Source organism: Chionomys nivalis, chromosome 10, assembly GCF_950005125.1.
Source record: "Chionomys nivalis chromosome 10, mChiNiv1.1, whole genome shotgun sequence".
NCBI classification, from domain to species: domain Eukaryota; kingdom Metazoa; phylum Chordata; class Mammalia; order Rodentia; family Cricetidae; genus Chionomys; species Chionomys nivalis.
Genome location: NC_080095.1, coordinates 4,347,551 through 4,373,015, shown reverse-complemented (window position 1 = coordinate 4,373,015; position 25,465 = coordinate 4,347,551). Strand labels below are relative to the sequence as shown.

Genomic DNA, 25,465 nt, shown 5'->3' with positions numbered 1-25,465 from the left:
TGAGTGTGTGTGTGAGGGGGGGGGGGTTCCAGCATCAAACTCAGATGGTCAGGCTTACTTTTACGAATACTTCTTAACATGCTATTGGCTACAAGGTTTGATTTCTTTTTATTGATATCTAAGTTATATATATGGCCCAGATACTGGTTTCTCCCATATGTACTAGATGATAAACCACTTTCTGAATGTATTTACCTTCTCTTACCCCTCAAACCCATACACATTTACCATCTCCTCTGTGATTTACCACCCACCTTACTGTCATTTGAAATCTGGACTTCTCTCCACACTGCCATCTTCATTCTCTGACTGTTCTGTCAAAACACACACCTACTTCCTTGTCCTTTGTACCTGCTGTCTCTTGGACTTACAGTCCCTTCCTTCTAGACTCTGCTCATTAGGGCCTCCCTCAGAGCATCAGTTCAAGTTTCACATAACCTTTACTTCTGCCCTGGAATTCAGTGGCTTTGCCCTACTCTTAATTCAGAATCACTACCATTCGTCATTCATTTCGATTTTGGTATCTGCTATTGTAGATTATTCCTATACAGTAAAATATAAGCTTTCGAGAAGACAAAGGTGCACATCTCCACTGTCTCATGATTTGATTTTAATTGGACAGGATGGACATATCTGTAATCCCAGCACACAGGATGCAGACAGCGAGTCTTGAGTTCAGCGCTGGTTATACAGCAGGAACTTAATAAAAACAAAAGGACTCAGGTCTTAACGATGCATGTTCTTAATGAGAATATAAGAAATAACCACAAAGCATATGTGTTTGAGAGACAGCAAGCAGCAAAAGACAGCAACCAAGTACACTGGCTATTAAAGGGGTAAAACAAGAAGAGACTAGCAAACTGGTATAATCACAGATAACATGAGCAAAGGCAGTTAATTTTATTATACTAATCATCTAATAACCCTTTGGATTTTTTTGTTCTCAAAGTACATGAAAAAACATGATTTCTATGTCTACATATATCTCTCCACAAGCACACACATACATTAATATGTATTTTAATGAAATTACAAGGAAACAGGCAACTCATATAGATAGGTCTAAGAATTCCTAACAGGCCTTAATTCCACAGATGTTTCTAGGTGATCTTTCTAGCCCTGGAAATACAGAACTGGCACTCGGGGTTAAGAGGGTACAGTATACTCTGTCAGTTCTTAGGGTCATCTCTTAAAATAGATGCACAGTTTAGGGCCAACAGAGTCCAGTCCAACACTGTTCCTTGTCATGGAGCATAATCTAACCTCACAGAGACAGCTATTTTAAGATGCATCTCCAAAGAGCAAATGGAATGACCAGGAAAACGCTTGCTTTCTACTTGCAAGTGTAAGTGAAGTAGCCACAAATTTTCTCTAACAACTCAGAGGAATTACTTCTGCCATAAACACCACACAGCACATTCTACTGTGCAAAGCAGCCCTATCTCCAACAGCACAGGGCTCGGCTGTGGCCAGCTCCTCTCGCTTCCTCTCAGAATGGAAGAGGATGAACATTTGGAGGAAACCATCGGATAGCTAGTATTCTTTTCTTGGACACAAATAGCATTTGGCTTATTCTGGAAGGGTAAAAACAGGCAAAGAAAAGGCTTTGCTCGCTTTCCCGATGAGCTCAGTCTGAATGTTGTCCTTACAGTACTTAACCTGGACAAAAGAACCACGTGTAAACGTGATGGATCAGACTAAGCTAAAGAGTATGAAGAGGTGCTCAAAGAAAGGCATGACCTCTACTGTAGAACTATCTGTTATCAAGCTTAGTCCCTTCTATGGAGAGCTACATTTCCTTTTCAACTCAAATTCTGAAGTATTTTTAAATTTCTTCATCACAATAAACTCTCAAACCCGTGATACTGGCATTATAGTTCATTTAAGAAACCATACAGTTCTCCAGAAGAAGTGTAAGGGTTCAAATACTAGCGACCAGAGAAACACAGACCTCCTCAGAGATCCCATCCCCCGTGGAGCTGTAATCACCAAGCAGTCAAGACACAACCTGTGCTGGTGAGGGTGGCAGGCGCTGGATTTTATATCCATTAAGAGAATCAAATGAAGACTCTCTCCAAAACCCAAAAGTAGATATACCACACAACTCAGCTATAATATACCTAGGTATATACCCAAAGACGTCTGACATACTACAGAGATACTTGTACATCCACCTATGTTTATTGAAGCTTGATTTACCAAAAGATGAATGGATAGTGAAAATAAAGTACATACACGCACTGGAATTTTATTCAGCTATAAAGAAAAATGAATTCATATTTACACGGAAATAGTGGGAGCAGGAATATGATCACTAAGTGAGGTAGCTCAGTCTTGATTAACATCTCATGTTCTCTCCATGTGGACCCTATTTCTAAAGATTAAATATATGCTTAAGTGGAATTAGTATGAGGAGAAGCCAGAAAGTTAGAAAGAGAACCATACAATAAGACAGGATAGAGACTAAGGGAGGCAGAAGGCAGCAGCACATGATATAAAGGGGAAACAACAAGAGGCGGGAGGATAGCGAGGGAGAGAGTTGGGATTACATCTCATTTGATGTATACAACTTTATTATTTCACCAGCACTCTATTTATATTGTAGTGAATGCTACATGTATCTAAAATAAAGGACTGGAGAAATGGCTCAGAGGTTAAGAGCACAGACTGCTCTCCCAAAGGTTCCGAGTTCAATTCCCAGCAACCACATGGTGGCTTACACCCATCTATAATGAGATCTGGTACCCTCTTCTGGTATGCAGGCAGAACACTGTATACATAATAAATGTTTTTAAAAAATAAGAAGAGATACAGAAATCTGAAATTATTAAGTTCTTATGGAGAATGTTATAAGACTGGTATTACATACAAATTTTTTTTTTTAAATATTTATTTATTATGTATACAATATTCTGTCTGCGTGTATGTCTGCAGGCCAGAAGAGGGCACCAGACCTCATTACAGATGGTTGTGAGCCACCATGTGGTTGCCGGGAATTGAACTCAGGACCTTTGGAAGAGCAGGCAATGCTCTTAACCACTGAGCCATCTCTCCAGCCCCCTTACATACAAATTTTTATAGTTTTAAATAAAGGATTTTAAAACCATCTTCTATGGCAGTCCAAGTGAATATATACTGTTGGAGTAGGAAAGCCAAGTGCAATATGAAAACACAAGAAAAATGTATTCATTTAATGTAACTTTTATTGGCAGTTACAAAACCCATATTCAATATAAAGCAGACATGCATTATTAACGTAAGATTTTTTATTGTTGTTGTATAGCTGTGTGCATATTCATCTGTGTACATGTGCAGGCAAGAGGCCAACCTCAAGTGTTGGTCCTGAGGAGCCCTCTACCTTATTTTTGGAGTCCAATTCTTTCATCTGCCTGGAGCTCAAGAAAGCTAGACTGGCTGGCCATCAAGGCCCAGGAACCCTCCTGTCCTGGTGAGGGAAGTCCCAACAACACTCCCCCATGCTGGGATGACAACTGCATGCCTTTACTCCTGGCCTTAACATGGATTCTGGGGACTCAACTGAAGCCTTCTGAACATGTAAGCACTTTACCCACTGAGCCTTGCTTCAGTAAGTGTCTCTGGTATTATCGAGATCAAGTGTGAGAGCTGGAGACAGACAAATGGAGTAGAAGATTAAAACAAACAAACAAACAAACAAACTGAGTTTCCCAGAACAAACAAACATACTCAGATTATCCTGTGTCATTAGTTCATAATTCAAGGTTGTGCTATTAAAAACAACAACAACAATAACAAAACTCACTGATCAAAAAACTCACTAAGGAGCACTTTATTTAATACAATTAAGGAAAAAGAAAGTCAGTGGGGTAGAAGCAGCCTAGCTCCACTACAGTTTCCCAGGTCATCAGACCAGTGCTAAACATACATGGTTTTCTCAAGTGTTTATTTAATGTTTTGTTAAAAATTACTTTCATTCAGAGAAACAGAGAAGTTTCTCTCATTAAAGAAATGCCAGGTATCTGAGAAGGCAACATGAAATTCTAGAAGAACATGCTGAGATATAGTATAACCAAGATTTTCACTGGCAAAGATTTAACACCTTTTCTTGCTAACTTATAACCCATCTAAGCATGAATGAAGAACACATCAGTTTAACCTAGTCCAACTTTCAACATAATGACAATTTTTCAGTTTTTCATGGATATAAACAATCTTAAATGTCAACATGGAAACCACTTCTCAGGCTTCATTATCTTCATTTCTTGAGATGTGGAAAACCAACCAAGGATCCCAATTTACATAAAGATCCAGCAATATAAAATACATAAAGCCCCCCTCCGCTCTTGCATTTATCTTTTAATATTATGGGTGCCCCTCCCAGACAGAGCAAAGAAGAAAAAACACCAAATCACACAGCATTCCGTAGTCATTCTGGGACACGTGCTGAATGTGTTCATGCTTGAGTGTGCAAATGTGTTCTTAACAACTCTACACCTTAACCTTTTCGCTGTTTGGCAAGACTGCCTGGACAGCCAGCTCTTAGGGTTTGACTGTCTTTAGAGAATGACCATGCCCAACTTTTTACATGGGTGACAGAGATCTGAACTTAGTTCTCATGTTTGCTTGACAAGTACTTTACCAACTGAGTCATCTTCCCATAGACTTATTTTTTATTATAATCCACTGGCCTCCCCTACCAACAACTCTCCCTCCTAATATCTCTATTCATAATACAATTGCTTGTACAAAGAAACCCTGTCTCGAAAAAAAAAAAAAACCATAATACAATTGCTTGGTACAATTTATCAAAAAATGAACATGGGGCTGTGGAGATGACTCAGCAAGTAAAATCTGCTATCTGAGCAAGTCTGATAACCCCAGTTCAGTCCCCAGAACCCACGTAAAAAGCAAGGTGTGGAGGTATGCATCAGCAAATCCAGCATTCTGAAGGCAACACAGGAGGCAAAAACAGGAGAAACGTCCTGGAAGCTTGTATTGCAGGCCAGCTAGTCTGGAACAGGCCTGCAGTAGCCAAACAACCAGAGACGTCGTCTCAACAGAGCAGAAGGTAAGTAACAACCCTGCCACACTGTCCTCTGCCCTTCACATGCACACCATGCCGTCCCCAACTCTGTCTGTCTGTCTCAACAGAGCAGAAGGTAAGTAACAACCCTGCCACACTGTCCTCTGCCCTTCACACACACACCATGCCGTCCCCACTCTGTCTGTCTGTCTGTCTGTCTGTCTCTCTCAAACAATTTTACAGAGTAAAAATGCAGAACAATGTTTACTGTCTTAATGGCTGTTATAAGTTTCTATGTTTGCAAATCTACTGCTGAAAACAGAATAAAACAATAAAATCATTTAAAAATCAGGGTATTATAGCAGGTAGCTAAGGGACATATTGGGGTCTGTCATTAAATAGAATATATGAAATAAAATTTAAATAAGCATATTAAAATTGAAGTTTAGCTTTTCTAGATGGAGAAACTATTCTATATATTGGTCTAAATTTGACAGCCAAATCGCTATCCCCAGACACTATTTCCCTAAGAAGGAGAGAAACTGGCACAATTTGCCTACAATTAATTTTTTTTCCTAAAGAAAAGCTTCTAATACTTGAATGTGCCTTTGAGCCTGAAGGACTAAAAGCTGCATTGTCTTGACATTGCCAACAACTAAAGATTTGATTTGGATAAAACACACCTAATATGGGCTTTAGTTTTTGTTGTTCTTATTAAGTAAAGACAGCTGAAACACAGGTAACACACTGGAGTTTGAGTCTAAAATGTACCTTACATGTTTGTTTACTTATTCCCCTGCTGATGGCACTATTCTGGGTTCTGGCGATTGTTGGGAGATGGTAACACAATGCAGGTAATACTGGTTCCCAGTTCCCACTTTCTGTGCTTGTCTGCCCCATGAGGTAAAACACTTTGTCCTCCATACCCTCCTGCAGTCATGGTGCTCAGTGCGTGGTTGGTTGGCATCATGCACTTTGGCAGAATGTCACGGGTGCATGCATGTAAGTATTGGCTTACACACACACACACACATACACACACACACACACACACACACACACCCCTCAGCAACCTGATTCAATTCAGATGCCTTCAAAAAAAAAAAATTCCTTAACTCTACTTAATACTATTTCTTATTTATAAAATGTTTTGACTAAGAATAGCTTTAAAAACAAAACAATATTATAATGATTCAAAATAATCTTGTTGACAGAAAACAGCCACTGAAGAGTTTGTTACTTACAGTTTACAGGAGAAGGAGCAGAAACCCTGCCATGGATTTGAGAGGATGCACAGGGGGCAGCAATGGGTGAGCACCAGGAAGTAGAAGAGGACAAATTGTGGGAAAGAGCTTTAGTGTGGTGTCCGCAGGAAGGAGCTTGTAGGACAGGGTAGAGGAATTAGAATCTGCTTCTTTGACTAATTTAAAGGGCTCTAGACCAGGGATGCTGCTCCTTCCTAGCCATCTGGTGGAGCATCGTAAAAAAGACAGCTCAGATGATGAAGCCCTTGCTACTCAGCATGAGAACCCAAGTTACACCCCAGCACCTGGACATGTAAATGCTGGAGACAGTAGCCTCTGCTTGCAATCCCAGCACAGGGGAGACAGAGCAAGAAAATTCTAGAGTTCGCTGGCTGGCCAGCCTATGTGGATCAGTGGCCCCAAATGCCTGGCTAAATTGCTGCAGGGGAAGTCCTACCATGGCCAGTGAGGATCCAGATAGCAAAGTATCATTTTGAGATCTTAATTCAATAAACAAGGTAGAGGGGACTGCAGATAATTCAGTGGGTAGAAGTGTTTGCTATGCAAGTACAAGAATGTGAGCTTGAATCCTAGCACCCATGAAAAAGCAGGTGTGGTCAGAAGTACCTATAACCCCAGCAGTGTGTGTATGTTGTGGGAAGGGAGTAGGAACACTGGGCTTTGCTAGCTAGCAGCACAGGCCTCGCTTTAGTGAGATCCTATCTCAGAGGAATAAGGCAGAGGGACACAAGCAGGACACCCACCATCTCTGGCATCTACACATACCTGCACATATGCAAACATTTATCATATAGACACACACACAGACAAAATGAAATATCCTGGGGTTGCAGAGTTGGTTCAGTTGTTAAGAATACTTGCTGTCGTGCAGAGGGACCTGGGTTCAGTACCCAGCACTCACACACAACTCAAACCATTGTGACTTGAGTTACAAGGAATCCCAGCTTCCTCTTTCAGACTCTGCAGGCAGCAGAAGCACACACACAAACAAAACACTCAGATATATAAAGTAAAGGCGAATGGACCTTTTGAAAGTGTGGCAGCTCTTGAAGACCCAGCTCCTGAGGCTGAAGCTCCGGCCTCCGCACACTCGCACATGTGTAAATTCATAAGGGAGGATAATCAGGGTACAGATTTATTTGTACTGGAAATTACACTGGCAGGATAACTACCATCTCTACAAACTTGGCTAACTACAGGAGAGGCAGCCACTCCAGGGCCAGTAGGGTCCCAGAAAGCAAAACATCAGAATACACAAATATATGCTTAACACACCTACTTCAGTCAATCACAATTAATAAAAACTCAGAGAAATTGGAGTTCAACCTTAAGGTCTAAAAAGCAAAACAGTCAGCTACTGATTCTAACCTCTATCTCAGTCTGAAATGGCGAACATGCATCCAGGAATCTCAGAATGAGACTAAGCCCGAGAGCTGTATCCTCCCGTCTTATATTTCTCTCTAGGGCTGGCATTAAAGGCCTGCACTGCCCGATTTCTATGGCAACTAGTGTGGCTACTGGGATTAAAGGTGTGTGTTATTGCTGCATGGTCTATAAGGCTGGCCAGTACGGCTGCTTTACTTTTCTCATCCTAATAAATAATAATAAAGTTTTATTTATTAAAATCCAAGTGAAATACTACTACTTAAGGTAAGTAACAAAAGTATATTTTTAATGCTCGCTATATTTTATCACTCCAGTTATGAATTTAGATCATCATCTAACAGGAATACTAAAAACACACACATTAATTCAGAAGAGGAAAGGAAAACATAATAGTAATAAGACATCTATTTAATGCTCTGGCATTTACAAAAAAAATATTTTTACATATAGTGCTCAGTAACTCCTGGAGAAAGACTGTCTGCTAAGTAGACATACTCTTCATTCACAGCTGTTTATAAGGACAGTCAAGGAGCACAGCAGACCCCACCACATACCAGACAGTAACTGGCAGAACAGGGGACCAACAGCACAACATCCCTTCAGCTTAACCTGAATCTACAAACTACATAGAAATAAAGATAGTCATTCCCGATCACCAAAGATTAATTTTAATTGCTCAATGATCTTACTGTAATAGGTGTGACTAACCTAATGAGACACTTAATAACTAATAAAACACAAATCTTTTACTAGGAGTATGTGTAAGTGGAATACTAACAGTTTTTTCTTTAAGTTTCTGTAACAGCAATGTGCTAGACCTCAACATAACCTTTGATGTATATTTACAAAATAGCTTTTATTTCTCAGCAATCATTGTTAATTACATAGTTTTAAAATGTGTTTCTATAAATTTGGATTAACCTACAAAATGAAATCCAAGCAAATAAAGTACTTAAAACTGCTTCACAGAATGGGAATAATATTAAGCATCCTCACCACTAAAATAATTATATGAGGTAATTAATGTAGTTTCTAATTAACTATAATATATTTAACCACAGCACAATATACAAATGGTTCAAAACTTCATGTTGTACATGAATAATACAAGCTATTTTATCTGTCAATTAAAAATAAGTAAAAATTATAACTAAAAGTTTTAAACTAAAGTCTCCATATGTTATCACTACTCCATTTCTGGAAAGTAGTCGCACAGGAAGCCATTTTATTCAAGCATTCATTGGCTTTAATGTAATCCAGGATTTCACTGTCTTGCCAAGGTTCAGTTAAGAGTCCAGGATTACACTTCGTTTGTGTGAGCAGCTGTAAGGCCACAGTAACTCTCCATGCTCCTGCTTCTACCAGAAAAATCACAAAATTCTAGCAAATCAAAAAAGCACCCTGATCTGAGGAGAACATTTAGGCTATAAACCAGCTGTGACAGTCTTCAACAGCTAGAAGAGGAAGCAAAAAGCTTACTTCTTTTAAAGTGAGAACCAAGATCTACCTAAGATGTGTGCCTCTAACTTTCTACATTTTACAACAATGTGGCAAGTTCCTTAGTATACCTAGTCATGAGGAACTCAGGACAAAGCTGCAAGGACAAGAAACACCCTGAACTCCTTCAGGACTGGGCCTGGCTTCCAAGGCCACAAAGCAATACTGGACTAGTGACCTCTCTAAAGGTTACTGTGACCATAGCTCCTGACACAGGGACTTGTTGCTTGCAAACTAGAGAGCTCAGCTCTAAGCAAGCACAGTCCCTGGTCTGAAAACACAGCTAGTGCCTCGTGAGATCACATACTCCAGTAATTCCAGCACTACAGAGGCTGTGGTAGCAAATTACAAATTCAAAACGACTCTTGGCTATACAGCACATTCAAAGATAGGTATTGAAACTGCGCCCCAAACTAAGGAAATCAAAACAAAAATGTTGGCTGTCTTTGAACAGTCATCTTTGATGTATTTGATACCATGGACGTTAGAGGGTTTAGGTAAGGGCTAAATGCCAAGGGTTTGGGGACCTCACCCTCACTATTTGCTATTCCTCGGGCTGGATATGGACATATTTACAAGGATGCTAGCTAGTAAATCATTTCCTAAAGCATTCTGAGTCTGTAACAATGACTCAAGCCTAACTACTCTCTAAGGGAGAATAACAAGACACATTAGATTTGCCAAAACAAAAACAAAATCTTAAAATTTCTTGAAATATTGATAGGCCTCATTCACAGTTAAACTGGTTTTCCTTCTGACCTCGTAAAAGAAAGTGAAGTTCAACCTGATACACATAATACCTTTAAATTACAGTATTTTAACACTAAGTGAAATGTCTCTGCTATTTAAGATTACAAATGCTTAAATAAAAGAACCTTCTACCAAAGTCAAACCAAATCAAAGAGCCACGTGGGTGGTGGTATACACCTATAATCCCACCTCAGTACTTGAAAGGTAGAGAGAGGAAGATGAGGAGTTTGAAGCCAGACTGGGCTATAGGGAACCCTCTCTCAAACGAATAACAAATAAAAGAGGAGGAGGACCAGGGGCAGGTGGGGCAGCGCTGCCATCAAGACCCCATTCCCACCAGTACACAAGTATTTCACGGCAGAGACCCTCCCCTACACATATCAGTTACCACTGTTCATCCCAAACTGATTATGAAGTAAATGTGTGACTTTCAGTTTGTGACTTAGTTATCACTACCACTGCAGACAGTTGCCACGGAATCATTTAAACATCACTGAAAGGCATCTGAGTACTTGGGTTTCAGAATTTTCTTTGTAATTTTAAGGGCAGGGCAGGAATGCGAAGTGGTGAGTTGATCTTTAATGAATATCCCAAACTGAGTTGGTATTTTTAATTATAAAATATGGTTTAAATATACATACAATGCAATCCCCTTAAATTTTTCATCAATGTTTTTAATGAACCAAAGTATAAGACTATAAATGTATAGAGGAATATATACAAAGGCAAAAATATACAAAATAAAACATGTAAACATGTACAACAAACATACATACCCCCCTCTCCCTACATATGTATGTATGTTTAGATGTATCAATCAATCTATTTAAAATGTAAATTCATCAATTATCACTGGTAATTTATAATCAAAAGACTGAAGAAATTTCTAAACCTTCTCATGGTAACTACAATTCCACTGGCGTCAAAGATTTCTTAAGAAAAACACACAAGAAAAGTTTTAAAACTTAGATAGAATTTGGGTTCTTTTTCCGTGTCTTCATTCACTAATTCTATAACAACCAGCAAATTATTTTAACTTCCTTGGCCCTGACTTTGTCATTTATTAAAAATACTAGAAGTTGGGTGTTATTAGGTCAGTGGCTGAACGTATACCAGATAAGGCCCTAACTCAATCTCCATCCACGCACACGCACACACCCATACCAAACAAAACCTGGGCTTGGGATGGATCTCAGCAGAGTGCTTGTCTACTAAGTTTGGGACTTTGCATTTGGTTCCCAGCACTGCAAAGCAGAAGAGAACGAAAGCTCCTACAAAGAACCAAAGAATGAGAAAAAAAAGTTAAGCAGAACAAAATACAGCCTGTGAGAGCAGACCTCTGCTTCTCCTGCGCCAGCCACGGTGTCACACACAGTGGCAGACACTGCATGCACCTTGTTTACTGTGAGAAGCAAGAACAGCATCCCTGCTGACTGAGCTCATGTCACAGAAGAGAACACACAGGATAAAGACTATGAAATTCTATGTAAATAATTCTTACAGTCACTGGGCTTTCTTAAAGTTATTCCTTAGTGTTATTTCCTCCACAGAATGAACATGTTCATGTTTTAAAAACATGACATGTCATTTCTAATAGAGGGAGTCACAAAATGTAAAACATATTCTTTGTAGTGTTGTGTAACTATTAATGAAAAGGAAATATAAAACTCTCACTTATATTCTTGCGAGGTTTATAGAATGATTTTTAAAATTTACTCAAGGTTAGTGTGTGCATGTGTGTGTAGCCAAGAATATATTATTACTAGCCTGAAATTCCCAACCAAAGCAGGATTCAAAGTCATAAAATGTGTTTTCTAGTCTACTTCCCTGTGTTGTAGATGCACTCTGTCCACAAAGGGGCCAAAGAGAGCACTCCGCCGAGGACCCAGGGACTCATTATCTCACTGGGTGGATTCTACTATCAGTCACAGTGACACGTATGACATGGTGCCGCTCACCTCCAACAGTCCACGGAGAGCCTCGGCCATGAGGCCTAATCTCGTTACAGCTTTGCTTTCTCGTTCTGTATGTATCTACCTTTGCCAGCATACATCACTTCCCCAGTCTCGCGTGTTTCTGAGCTCTCCTGGGATGTTCTCTACTTCCAAACCCAGTAAGTAAAAGTACAAGCTTGCAAGCAGGTGCAGATTCATTCAAGCGTATCATGTACTTAGTCTTATGTCCCTGACACTAGCATCCTTTCCAGAAAAGTGAATACTTCCAGGGTCTAGCACAGGCTGAAGCAGAGCAGACATTTACTTCTTAACTACAGGGAAACGCAAGGCTTCTGCTGTACTTGTACTCATACCTATCCCTGTATCCTTTGTTGTATTTTGATCAAAGCTTTCTGATCTGTTTTACAAATTTCATTTAAACTCTAACTCATAGAAATCCAAGCACTGACAGCTACAGCAGAGTTTCCCCTTGACTACTTTCCAGTCTTCTAGGGAATGGTACTCCGTGGAGCGCTTGCCGTAACCTCACACATTATCTGGCCTCATCTATGTAACACTATGATGTAAAGGAAGGGATGTCTATCACTATTCGACAAGTTTGCCTAGTAACAGCTAATGGAACGATTAATGAAGAGCAGTATCCAAGCAAAGTCTAAGTTTTAACTCTTAACATTGTTAACTGTGTCTGCAGGAACCAACAATAAAGCCACTACAAGAACCAACTTCTCTGATCAATGGGAACAGAGTACTTCCTACCTTCCTAAACGTATTACTATGCCTGAGGTAAAAGAACCTTCATATATTTGACTTACCACTTTTTTTCCTTACTGAAAATGTCTTTTGGTCTGAAAGTTTAAAACAAACAAACAAACAAACAAAAAACTTCCCTATTAGATATTTTGAGTTCATTAAAAAAAAAAAAACCAAAAAATAGAAATGAAAGAAAGAAAGGAAGGAAGGAAGGAAGGAAGGAAGGAAGGAAGGAAGGAAGGAAGGAAGGAAGGAAGTCGCACATTCTGGATCTGCATAGTGCAGGAGGTAAACAAACAATGCTGTGACCGCTTCATGAGGTGAAGGCTCAGTTAGGACCCTGGGTTTTCCAACTCTTTTCCTGATTCAGTTACAAAAGAGTAAGCACATTGTTCACACTGAACTACAAGTTCAGTGTTGGACACTACACTAGATGTGTGAACATACTAGTGCTTTCTCATTCATCAAATTAGAGAGCAGCTAACAGAAAACTAACACAGAGAAATTCTAAAAGTAAAGGAGAGCAGAAACATACTTGTGAACTGGACTAGAACTGGCCTTACTCCACTTCTACCACAATAAAGGTAATGCCACCCTAACTTCCCGATCATTAGCAATAAGGACCAGAAGTTTAAGAGTTTCTGTGTGCGCCAGTCATATGCTAAACAGACATACCCAATATAGGACCAGACATCCAAATATCCATGTTCTTAGGTTTTAGAATTAGATTCAATCAAAATTGTATAGCGTGAGCAATTCTTCCATAATCTACAATCTCTGACTGATGGGTAATCAGCCTTTAACGGCAAAAGGTAACTACCTAAAGAAACCAATCATTCTATTGGTACAGCTCTTCTTTGAAATGTGGGGCACAGCATATTCTGTTTCCCACGCTCAAATCTAACAGAACCACTTCCACCTTAGGAACTGAAGACAGTAGCTTGTTTCTATTTAACAGTGAAAACCCGCACTCTGACAATTGCTAGGATTAACTGTTTTCATCCCAGGAATCCTTGCTATGATCATCAGCTTATTACCATCCCAATAAAATGTCCACCCAAGACTATACACAGCAGTGCAGCAGCAGTCTATAAACAAAGTTTTAACTCAACCCATGATAAGCCAGTCACTAGTCCTGTTGCTAAAGGTGGGCTTTCCATCCTGTAGGTACATGATTCTCCTACTTTAAGTGGAGTGTACTATCTGCTTTACTTATCTCCCCACTGATACTTCCAGCCTATTAAGCGCTCTGACTCTCAATTCTATATCCTATCAAAACGGCGCTATCCTTTAGCCTTTTCTCATTTGTTAATTCAGTAAATAGGGCCATTCCTTCAGGCCTGTACTTAAAAGGCAATGGAGGGAAAGTTACACTGTATCAAGGATAGAATCTAATAGCAAGGCAGTAGACACTGCTACTATGGTTGACAACCAAAGAATTTTTCATCCAATTGTGTACCCATCTATGAGTCTTTGAGAAGTTACCACCATATTGAAATTAAGATATAGTATAATTCTTTGTGTGGTGGTGCACTTGAGATGAGAGGCAGGAGGATCAAGAATTTAAGGCTGGGTCTGGCAATGGCTAAGCAAGTATAGGTGATGCCACCAAGTCCAAAGACCTGAGTTCTATTCCTGATAGGACGAGAGAAGTGACTCCCACAAACTGTCCTCACTCTCCATACACGCTATGCTCCCGCTTCATAAATGGAACTTTTAAATGTAATTTTAAAAAGTTCAATACCACCTTTCACTACACAGCCAGTTTCAGGACAGCCTGGGCTGGATGATGCTATCTCCAAACTCATAAAATAAAGCAAAGACAGAAGGACACCACTGACATTAACTCCATGTGGATGTTTGAAACCTCCATAGTAAGCCCAAACTGTAAAGTGGAGTGGCCACTTGAGAGCGCTGTGTAAGACGAGTGCACACGATGAAGAATGACAACAAAGCAGCACGACACTCTAAGAATATTAGCAAAGCAGAAACTCATACTAATACCAGGCTTTAAAATACCTTCAACAACTGGTAAGGCTCTGCATCACAACAAGAGAAACATGGACTATTTAAAGACAGGCGTCCTCAGTGGCCTTATCCTTGCAGTCTCTTATGGCTTATGTATTTGTTCCCAAACAACTAAAGCTCAGTGAGGCAGTCAGGAGGGACACAACACCTACCCATACAATGATATTCTGTGCTTTAATATTATGAATACAAATTCAGCACAGAACACATATTAGCTACCGTAAATGCTTGCTTTTTTCCTCCACAAGTACTACTTTTTAAAATGTTCATATATGATGGGCACATCCAGGGAGTACTAGACCAGGGAGGCAGTGGGAGGAGGGTGAGGTCAGCCTGAGCTTTCTAATGAGTTCAAGGTCAGTCAGGGCTACATAGCAAGGTCCTTTTGTCATTTTTAAAAACCATTTCTAGTGGACTGGAGAGATGGCTCAGAGATTAAGAGCACTGGGTCTTCCAGAAGTCCTGAGTTCAATTCCCAGCAACCACACGGTGGCTTACAATCATCTATAGCAAGATCTGTTGCCCTCTTCTGGTATGCTGGAATTCATGCAGGTTAAACACTGTATATGTAATAAATAAATAAATCTTTTTTAAAAAATCCATTTCTAGGTATTGTTTCAGAAAAGATATATGTCTTTGACCTGAGGATCATACATAGAACTTACTAATATTATTAGATACAAACTCTTTTATTTCTTATTTTTTTGAGATAGGGTTTCTATGTAGTCCAAAGTGGGCTGAAATTAACTATGTAAGCTAGGGAAACCTTAAACTCATGACAAACCTCCTGCCTGAGCCTCATCTAGAGTTCTGAGAGTATCAACATGAGACCCATGTCCTCTTAAACTTAGACTTCCAAGAAGTGAAAAATAATACTATCTAGTTCCTACATTAAGTTCAGTAACAGACCCGGAGAGCAGTATCTTTCAGCAATGTTTTATTTAATATGCCAGCACTGAATATCCAGGTGACATAGGGACAGTCTATCCGTGAGAAGACAAACAAGATAATTCTAATTCTCTAAGTCCTAACTTCAGTCTTATTTTCTCATGTGCTAATAAAAGATTTGTATAAGCTAGAAATATAGTGGGGAAACAAATGGAGTCAAGATGACGTACTGTGCTGGAAGATCCACATCAATCAACTTTTCTAAACTTGTACCTTCATTTCTAAAGAGGGCTAGGAATGAGGGTGGGAGAGAAAGGCTTGAGTATATTCTAAGTTACCTTAGCAATGCCAATTTCATTAATCTTTCATCTCACCAAGCACCAGCTCCTTTGACATGACTTGCTTATTCACTTTCATCTCACCAAGGACCAGCTCCTTTGACATAACCTGCTCATTCACTCAGCAGTAAAAACGGCACACATTTTGTGCATCCCAGAGCAAAAAAGCACGCATGTATGGTCTGAGATCTGGTCCCCCCTCAATCTTTACTGTCAATCTTTAATGAGTCATCCCCAAAGTACTTAATGGAACATTGGAGAACCTGACCCACATTTCTATAAAATACCTTTAAAAATAGACTTTCACAGCAATATGAAAAGGTCACAACTGTAAGCTATAATCTCAAAGATCTTTTCCAACTACGAAGCTATCACCTGGTAAATCTGTTATTTCTGCAAGATTTACCCATGGCATCTCCCTTAGCTTCCTTTTCTATCTCTCTTCAATCTGTCTTAATGCGTGTTCCAATATTCCTTACATATTTCTTCATACTCTCTAAATTAGAGACTGGAAAACAGCCAGGCACACTTGACTCTCAGCACTCCTGAGAGGTGGATCACAAACTCAAGACCACCTGGGCTTAGAGTGAGTATGAGCCAGCCTGAGTACACAGGGAGGCCTTGTCACTTAAAAAACAAACAAATAATTTGAAAAGGAGATGAGAAGTGTTCTTAGCTCCTCTGCCTGCCAAGGCCTCACAGGGTTACTACTGCTGTGATGAAGACAACTTGGAGAGGAAAGGGTTTATTTAGCGTATATATCTTGAGTTACAGTCCTTTGAGAAAAGTCAAGGCAGGAACTCAAGCAGGGCAGGAACCTGAAGGCAGGGGCTGATGCGGGGGGGGAGGGGTGCACCCACAATGAACTGAGCTCTCCCATACCAATCACCAACTACAGAATGCCCTACAGTCCCGCCTGCAGCCCAATCCTATGGAGTCATTTTCTTAATTGAGGTCCCTCTCTCAAATGTCTCTACCTGTGTCAAGATGACATGAAGCGAGCCAGCACAGATAGATGTCCTCTTAAACTAACGTGGCTTTACGTGCAGTATTTTTTATCTTCTATGGGAAAAAAAAGCTTCTGGAGGTTTTAAAGGTCAAACTGGTAGTTCAGAACGTGAACTTACGTCCCTCATGATGAAGTTCAAGGTATTTTCACAGTATTTGAAGGTTTTAGTGAAAAAGTAACAGAATAACTGACTGTCTGAAAAGGAAACGACGAAGCATAAGTATGAGGATGATATATATACAGGTATGGTTTTAAGAACCCAAAAAGGAAAAAACGAAAAATACTATCTGTTATCCGTATTAAACCTTAAGCCATTTTTCTACTTTGAGTAATGCAGAAAATGTCGATGTTAAAAAGTTAATTCGACAAAGTTAAATTTGAACTTTTAAATTAAATGTAAACAGTCATTAAGAACTGGTCTTTCCATTCCTGGCTTTATATTACATCCCCAGGTTTGAAACCTTAATTCCCTATAAAGCAAAGGAATTATGTAAGAGACAAGTTCTTGGATTATCAGCAACATCTTATCAAGTCTCAACCTCCTTTATGGGAAAACCAGCATAAAAATTTAGTTTCTACTGAAATTGACAAATAATCACTTAATCAAGCAAAAGGCTTATGGCACGATAGTGTGGACCACTCAGATTAATCACTGAAGCAGAAACCAATAGTACCCATTAGCTCTCATTTATAACAAAACAAAAACACTAGAAAGCATTGTGAGAATACTGGAAAAACTTCTGTATTTACTTAACTAAAACATATCTCAAAAGCTCTGCCTGACTCTGCCACCCCTACTGGGATTAAAGGTACAAACCACCAAACATGGCTCAAATAAAGGTTCATAAACTCAGTTGTTACCCATCGAATTCTTCCCAACAAGAAAATAAAGAATGTATCGGGTATATACTTATGTACATAAGTCTTTAATTATAACTACACTCTTAACTGATTAAATGCTGGATACTTAGCCTAGAAATCAGCATTTTCAGACAAGAGCAAAGAAAGCAATTTTTCTAAACAATATGCAAAGGAAAAAAGCTTGTCATTTCAAAAAATTGTGAAGCTCTTCAGCTTCAAAATCTGGGTCCATTCGACTTGTCTTGGCTGATTCTTCCTCTCCCGTCCACATCAAACCTCCTCCACTTCCTGAGAAGGCAAAGGAGCCTGAACCATAAGAGATGTTCAGTCTTGCTCATGAGCTGGCCGTTATTCTGTCAAAGGAAATTAATTCTTCCAAGCGCTGAGATTTGTCAAGAGCATTTTCTTACTTATAAGCAGAGGGCCCAGGCACGTAGCTCAGCTGGTAGAGTGCTAGAACCGGGATCCCATGGATCCATGGGTACCTGGGGCAGGCAGCACACATCTGCAGTCCCAGCACGGCGGAGGTGCGATGAGGAGCGGTCACTCACTCACGGCTGCTTTAGCTACCTAGAGAGTCTGAAGGCAGCCCTGAACTGTGTGGGATCGTGTCTAAAAGAGGAAAGTTAGCAGGCTGAGGGCAAGGCTGGGAACAAAGAAAGTGGGTACAGTCACTTAGAAAGAGTATCATCTATTTTTTTTTTAATATTTATTTATTTATTATGTATACAATATTCTGTCTGTGTGTATGCCTGCAGGCCAGAAGAGGGCACCAGACCTCATTACAGATGGCTGTGAGCCACCCTGTGGTTGCTGGGAATTGAACTCAGAACCTTTGGAAGAGCAGTCAGTGCTCTTTACCGCTGAGCCATCTCTCTAATACCCAACGGAAGCACAGTAGGTGAGCAGTGCCTGAGAGTAATTGAGTAGCAAACAGAATTTTGAACGTTCCCAAGACAAAGAAATGACAAACGTCTGAGGTGATGACATAAGCACCCTGATCTAATCAATACACAGTGTAGAGTATTGCAATATCACATTAGACCCCACAACTATGTACATGAATTATGTATCAATTAAAAGTAAAATAACATGTTAATTTAATAAACCTGTGAATATTAACAGTAAATATTTTTCCATAAATTCAACGCCACAATTCTGGAAAGGAAAAGGTTTGAAATAACAGAAAATGGCAACCCAAAGTATTATCTCTAAACTAGGGCTCATTTATAAATGGATGTAGGCATGCGTTCTCCCTCTTCTTATAAAGCACTTAGCGTTCTGCTTCTAGTGTTATTTTAAAAGTAAAAGCAAGTTCGAGGCCAGCCTGGTCTACAAGAGCTAGTTTCAGTACAGAAACCAAAAGCTACGGAGAAACCCTGTCTCGAAATCCAAAAAAAGAAAAAAAAAAAAAGGTAAAAGCAAAAGAAATTAATGAAAACAAAGCAGTTTCATTAGATTCACTGTAACCACTCTGGAACATTGCTCCCATGTTCCGAACCTTCAAAGAATACTGTCCAGTTTGCTAGGTAACAGGATAAAACTGCCAACAGTTAAACCTAAATTAACTGTACTCAACTTGTGGAAATCTGGTCTACTTCTGCTCTTTATACTACAACCATCTCTTAAAGTATCAACAAAATTTTAAATTGTTGGGTTTCAGCATAGAGAAAAGTCTTCGTGTGTAGACTTCACTTAAGCAGATCTCCTAAACTACGCAAACTCTAAGTAAAAAACATAGGAATAACTACATCTAGTAGGAGTGTTTGTTGGGGTATTGTGTGTAGTACGACTAAAATGGCTATCTGTCAACCAAACATTGGGCTCGTATTAACTGGTTTAGCACCACCTGCTCCCAGTTCTGCCTTCTGACTCACTGTTGATTCTACCTCTGCCCCCAAATTTTACCCCTAAAAGCTTTATCTTCCATTGTTTATAATGCACCATTCCAGGAGTTGGGGTGTCAGAATACCGGATTACCTTCACATCAGTAACAGAGAATTTCTGGATTGCAAAGTATTAATTAGAGAGCAGAAGAACTGGTCATTTCTCTAGCCCACTGGATAAACTGCTCAGTGCCATGAACCACAATTCACTAATGTTTAACAGGCAAGGTGAAATGTAAATAAAATAACTTCTGCTTTGACAATGCAAACTATTATTCAAAACACCAAACCCAGGCACTGTTCTCAAACACTCCAGTTAGTTTTTCGAATGAGCAGGAACTACACAGAGTAAGGACTGGAAACAGAACCATCACTTAAATACTTGGGTGCTAAAATTTTAGGTGAAGAATCACACTGAAAACACTGACAATATACACACAATATTCGAGATAAGAGTCACTAGCTAAATGCGGTTACTTGAATAAAACTTAGACTTGAGTTCCTCGGTCGTACTACTTTTACCATGTATTACACGCCACTGTGCAGAACTAGTGGACAACTCTGGAGAGGACAGACACAGCGTGCAAACATCACACAAAGTTCTACTGGGCAGTGTTGCAGAGGCAAGAGATAAAAATGTGATTAGGGTCTCCTGAATGGGTAGGCTCTCTAGGGATAACTTTTAAGTATTCATCGGCTTGAGTTGTGTGGAAAAAGAACCCATCTTAATTTTTCTGTACCTCATTTTGCAAAAGGTCATTCAAAAAGGACAAGCATATCCAATCTTAAAATACCAGAACAGAAATTTTTATTTAACAAAATTTGAAAAATCAAAAGTACTAAAATCAAAGCAAGTTTCTACCAACTCAGAATCAAGTAAGTCTAAGTACAATAAGACTTTTAGTACACTTAAGACAGCTCCCCAAAAAGATTCTACTACTTACCAGAACTAGGTTTTGAAGTACTTTAGATGTATCTAATTCTATGCGTAAGAAATAGCAACTGTTTCTACAGCTGCTTTAAAAACAAGATGGCCATCATTTGTTCGAGTCAGTGACATTTTACCACCTACAGCTTCGCTTCTCACTAACCACATGACACCTTTAAATAATTCAAAACGCTTAATAAGGACCTTTTAAATAAGACTTTTTAATAAGGACCTTTTAAATAAGACTTTTTAATAAGGACCTTTGTAATAAGACTTTTCCTTAAACTTTATACATCAAGTACCATTCAAGTCACACTCCTGAGCTAATCGTGAGTGGAGCAGAAGAGATAGAACTTACTGAAACAATTTGTAACTTCAATTTCTATCCTAACTGCAACAGTAGCTAGTTTAAAACTGCTCTAGATCCTACAGGGAAAATGCTTCAAAAACAAAAATGCTGAAACAAGAGAAGGCCAAGTTAAAAACCTTCTTACACAGAAATAGCATTTCAACAGACTCACAACCATATCCGAATTCAAGTTAACCCAACTTTCCATCAAGAAGAGCCGAGCTCCTCTTCCGAAAGAGTTCAGTGTACTCAAATATGATCTCTATAATTATGGCTCTAATCAGAAAATAATGCTTTATGAAATACTTTAAATTATTAAACAAATTTGACACACAAAACTGAGTGCTAAAAGCTACAGAAATAAAGAGACCGCACTTATAACAATATATGGCTGTGGTGTAATAGTCCAGCTTTGACTCCTCACCAGATGTGTACCTCCAAGGTGTATCAATCTAAAAGTGAACCTGGAGCAATAGCTCTGCCACCAAGCCCTGCTGATAAGAGAGTAAAAAGATGTAGCTTACCTGCAACACTAGTGATTGTTACTGGAACTCCCTGAACTTGAACGCCCGCAGCACCCAGGTTGGCAACACTCACTGTCTGAAGGTTAGGCACTGACGCAAGCTGGGCAGTGTTCAGAGTTATTGGGGCACCAGCAACAGCCACAGGAGCAATCTGAGCAAGAGTTGTGCCACCACTTGAAGACACGGGGGTGATGGTCAGCTGCTGAGATAACCCAGCATTCTGAACTTGCAAATTTGAAAGACTCTGAATATTCTGAACCTGGACAGTTTGCCAGCTGATTTGCCCTGAAGGTGTTAAAGTTGGAGCCCTGATAAGCACCTGAGTCGGGTTGACAGCTTGAAGTTGAACGTTCTGCAAAGGCTGCTGCTGGATGGTCTGAATGGTCTGCCCTGACTGCAGCTGAAATGACTGTGGCGGAATCGCTTGAATGATCTGCTGCTGAGGCTGCTGGATCTGGATCTGCTGCAGGATTGGCTGGCCCACAATCTGCACCTGCTGAAGAGAACTGGACTGATCCTGGGCAGTTTGTATCCCATTGGGCTGAAGCTGACTGGAGCTCTGGGCTTCAGACTCCGTAGCAGCAGGTGTCTGCGATTCTTCAATGGTGCGTTCAGAACTACTGGCTGATGTGCTTGCGTACTGGCCAGTATCTGCTGAACTCACTAATGTGTCACTGCTAGTTAGAGATGTGGATGCAGTGGTTGTACAAGCAGTCGAGGAAGAGGGCGATTCAGGCATAGTACTGGCAGAAGCAGTGGTGGTGGTGGGCGTAGAAGCTAACTGATTCCCATTGGAAGTCCCACTATCAGTAGTGGTGGTAGGCTGGCCAACTTGTCCAGTCCCTCCTCCTGCAGTCACGTTATTTATCACGGGCAAAGCTAAAGTCACTCCTCCAATGTTAATCGGTAGGGTTGTTACAACTTGAGCCTGAGTACCAGGCAGGGTCTGCAACTGCAATGGTATTGAAACACCAGGTCTAATTTGTACTGGAACTGTCTGATTTGCCAGGTTCTGAGCAAGAATATTACCAGAGGCTGTCCTGTTAGCAGCAGTGAGGATAGCTTGATTATTACCTGCAGAAATGAGTTGAATTTGACCCTGCAAATCCTGTAGAGATGAACTACTAGTTGGATTGATTTGAATTTGCTGACCTTCCACCGTCTGAAGTTGGGGGATCACTTGGTACTGTACACTACCACTTGGATTCTGGACTTGTATGACTTGAAATTGATTAGGGGTAGAAGAATTACCTGATTTAGTTTTTGTAGGAGAGGAACTCCCGTTATTACTGCTGGAAGAACTAGATGAACTAGAAGCTGCTTGAGAAATGTTATTTTCCTTTGAAGTGGGAGGAGTGGAGGCAACAAGTTGCCAAGCGTTGCCAGCAAGCTGCGTTGTCACCAGTTCTAGCTGCTGCGGCTGGCTCTGAAGTTGGACCAGTCCTTGGCTTGGGTCTATAATAATCTGCTGCTGTCCGGTCGCTTGATTTTCACCAGGAGTCCCTATTTTGCTGCAAGTAGCTGCCAGTAAAGCCAGAGGAGAGGGCTGAGAGTCCTACCCAAAATGGGAGGGGAAAGGAGAGGGGGGGGAAAAAGTGGGCGGATTTAGTGGAAGACAGTAGTGGGGGGGTTATTTATTTTGAGAGCTCTAAGTATCAGAACGTACTCAACAGGCAGCAGAATTAAAAGGGAAATATGAACAAAAGCAGGTAGAAGCTATATGAATAAGAATGCAAGTCCTGTTACATAAAGTTTGAATTAAAAAGGAAATTTCTGGTAAACTTTCTTAAAGTGTTATTCTTCTGAACTCAAAAATGCCCTTGGGAAAATAGACACTGTTTTCTACCAGTCTGAATTCCTGGTGAAATTCTAAACATCGTTATAGCCTCAACTAGGGGAAATACTCATGAATTGACAATTTAAGTTTCTCACTCAGAGATGCTTTGAGTGGCTAAGCATTTTTATTCTGTTCTTTACTTCTGGGTATTTAGAGGGCATAACTCCCTATGTTCCCTAAAGCTTCCTGCTGAATTTTTTTTTTTTTTTAACGTTTGCTTTTACCTGGGAGCCTGAGGTTTTGGGTTTTTTATTGTTATTCTCTGGCTCAGAGGTTTTCCCTCCTTCTGTAGCCATCGTCGCTGCCGCCTCCTCCTCCTCCTCCTTCTTCTGATCTGCAACAACCCCCCCCCAACACACACGACAACAGGTTATTAGGATTATTATTATTCGTTCTCCTCCCTACTTCCCCCTCCCTCCTTCTCAACATTAATCTCCATAAACCCGCGATCCGTGCACACCGGCAGGGGGTGGGGGAGAAGGAGGGGAAGGGAGGAGGGGGCTCTCACAAAACGTGGTTTGAAACCCGACCCATAGGCTCCAGAGCAACACCCAGAAGGAGGTTGTTCTAGCTTAGACATTAAGACAAAACACAGCCCTCCTTCCCTCCCCCTGGTTCCCTCCCGCCCTCTCCTCCTCCCCCTTCCAGCATCTCGGCGGCCCCGGGGGAGGGGGAAGCGAGCAGGGTCTGGGGAGGGAGGGACAGAGGGAGGCGGTGAAGGAGACCGAGGGGGGTGGAGAATACGTACCGCTCATCCCGCATTAACAGGACAAACCCTCACAGAGACACTGGGATAGAGGTGGGTGGGGGTGGGGGCGAGGCGGGAGGAGAGGCCGGTCCCGCCCGCCCGGGGTGGCTCGGAGGAGGCTGTAGCTGGCACAGGCTCTGCCTCTTTTTCCGCGAATGGCCGCCGCTGGGCTGTGGCGTAGCAGCTCCTCTCTCCGCCCGAGCCCGGCTGACTCGCCCTTGATTGACAGCGGCGGCGTGCGGCGCGGGCGGCGGCGCGGGCCGGGGGCGGAGCCAGGGCGGCGCGAGCGCGGCGATCCCCACCCCCCTCGGCCTGCCTCCGCCGGCGCCGCCGACTCTCCACCCCTTCCCCCAGCGGATTGGCCGCCGACCTGCCGGGGCCGGGGCGCTGGGGCCGCCCCCTCTCCTCCCCTTTGCCCGGCCGGTGCTGGCCGCGGCTCGGCGTGTGCCTGCGGGCCCGCGGCGCGTGCGGCCTGGGCGAGCTAGCGGCGCCGTGCCAGCGGCGGGCCCTCCATACAGCCAAACTTGTTGTCTCAGGATATCCCGCCCCCTCCTCAGTTCCCGGCGCCCTCCACTCAAAAGCGCACGACAGCAGCGCGCGAGGGGCCGCGGAAGAAAGACATGGGACTAGGCTCGCGGGAGGAGAGCGGAGCGGGCGCGGCGAAGCGCGGGCTCCTTGCGGCCCCGCGCGCTAGCCGGGCCGCCCGCTGCCCCCGCGGCGTGAGCATGGCTTTCCTAAGGCGCATCCGGACCCGGGCGCCCTTTTTCCCTGGCTCGGCTTTCATTGGGTGATGCCGCTGACGCGCCTCAGTCGTGGGCGGAGGCGGGCGGGCCTCTGGCGCAAAGGCTTTCGGGTCTTGTAGTTTCTGTCGGAACCCCTAGCGGGGCACCACCTTCCTCCCGCCCCCGAGCGCGGCCTGGCTGCAGAGCCTAGAGCTGCCCGAGGGGGCGGTGGCAGCAGGGCGTGGCCGGGGCCGAGTGGGAGTTGAACCCAGAGCTGGGGAGGAGAAAATGGGTGTTGTTTGCCTGGGCCTATGGGCCGAACGGGGCTGCCCGGACCGCCTCTGCCACCGCCTCTTCGGCTGAAAGCCGCTCCCCGAGGGGCGAGCTCACACCCGGAGCGCGCGGCGATTGAGCAGGCGGTGGCGAAGGGAGGCGGGGTCTGCTGTCCTCTGGGTTTGAATGAAGCTGACTTGAGGAACATTCCCTTCACCCTACTTCTTTGCTCACCTAGCTGGCTGGGGCCTCCGGTCTGAACGCAAGGCCTGGGTTCCCACCGAGCAGGAGCTTCCATTTTTATTTGTTGTCTCTCTAATTGGGTGCTGGGGCAGAGCAGTCTTCTAGGGTGGCGCCTTCCATCCCTCGTTCTTGGCGCGCTTCTCGCTCCTAGAGGTCTCACAAGGTTGTCTGGGTGAAGGAAAAGCCGGCAGCATGTGGGTCAACCCTGCTCGTGGTTTCAGCGTGA

The 25,465-nt window shown here is 42.0% G+C and overlaps 1 protein-coding gene across 1 annotated transcript in view; it reads right to left on the bottom strand.

The window, feature by feature from the left end:
* The window catches only part of Sp4 (Sp4 transcription factor), a 65,119-nt gene extending 40,924 nt beyond the window's left edge, over positions 1-24,195 (bottom strand). Inside the window, exons 1-3 of the mRNA XM_057782695.1 lie at positions 24,002-24,195; positions 23,478-23,587; positions 21,417-22,971 (exon numbers count right to left, since the gene is read on the bottom strand). Coding sequence (XP_057638678.1) covers positions 21,417-22,971; positions 23,478-23,587; positions 24,002-24,008 — 1,672 coding nt within the window. The 5' untranslated portion in view covers positions 24,009-24,195. The remainder of the gene's footprint in view (positions 1-21,416; positions 22,972-23,477; positions 23,588-24,001) is intronic.
* Positions 24,196-25,465: the final 1,270 nt, after the last annotated feature.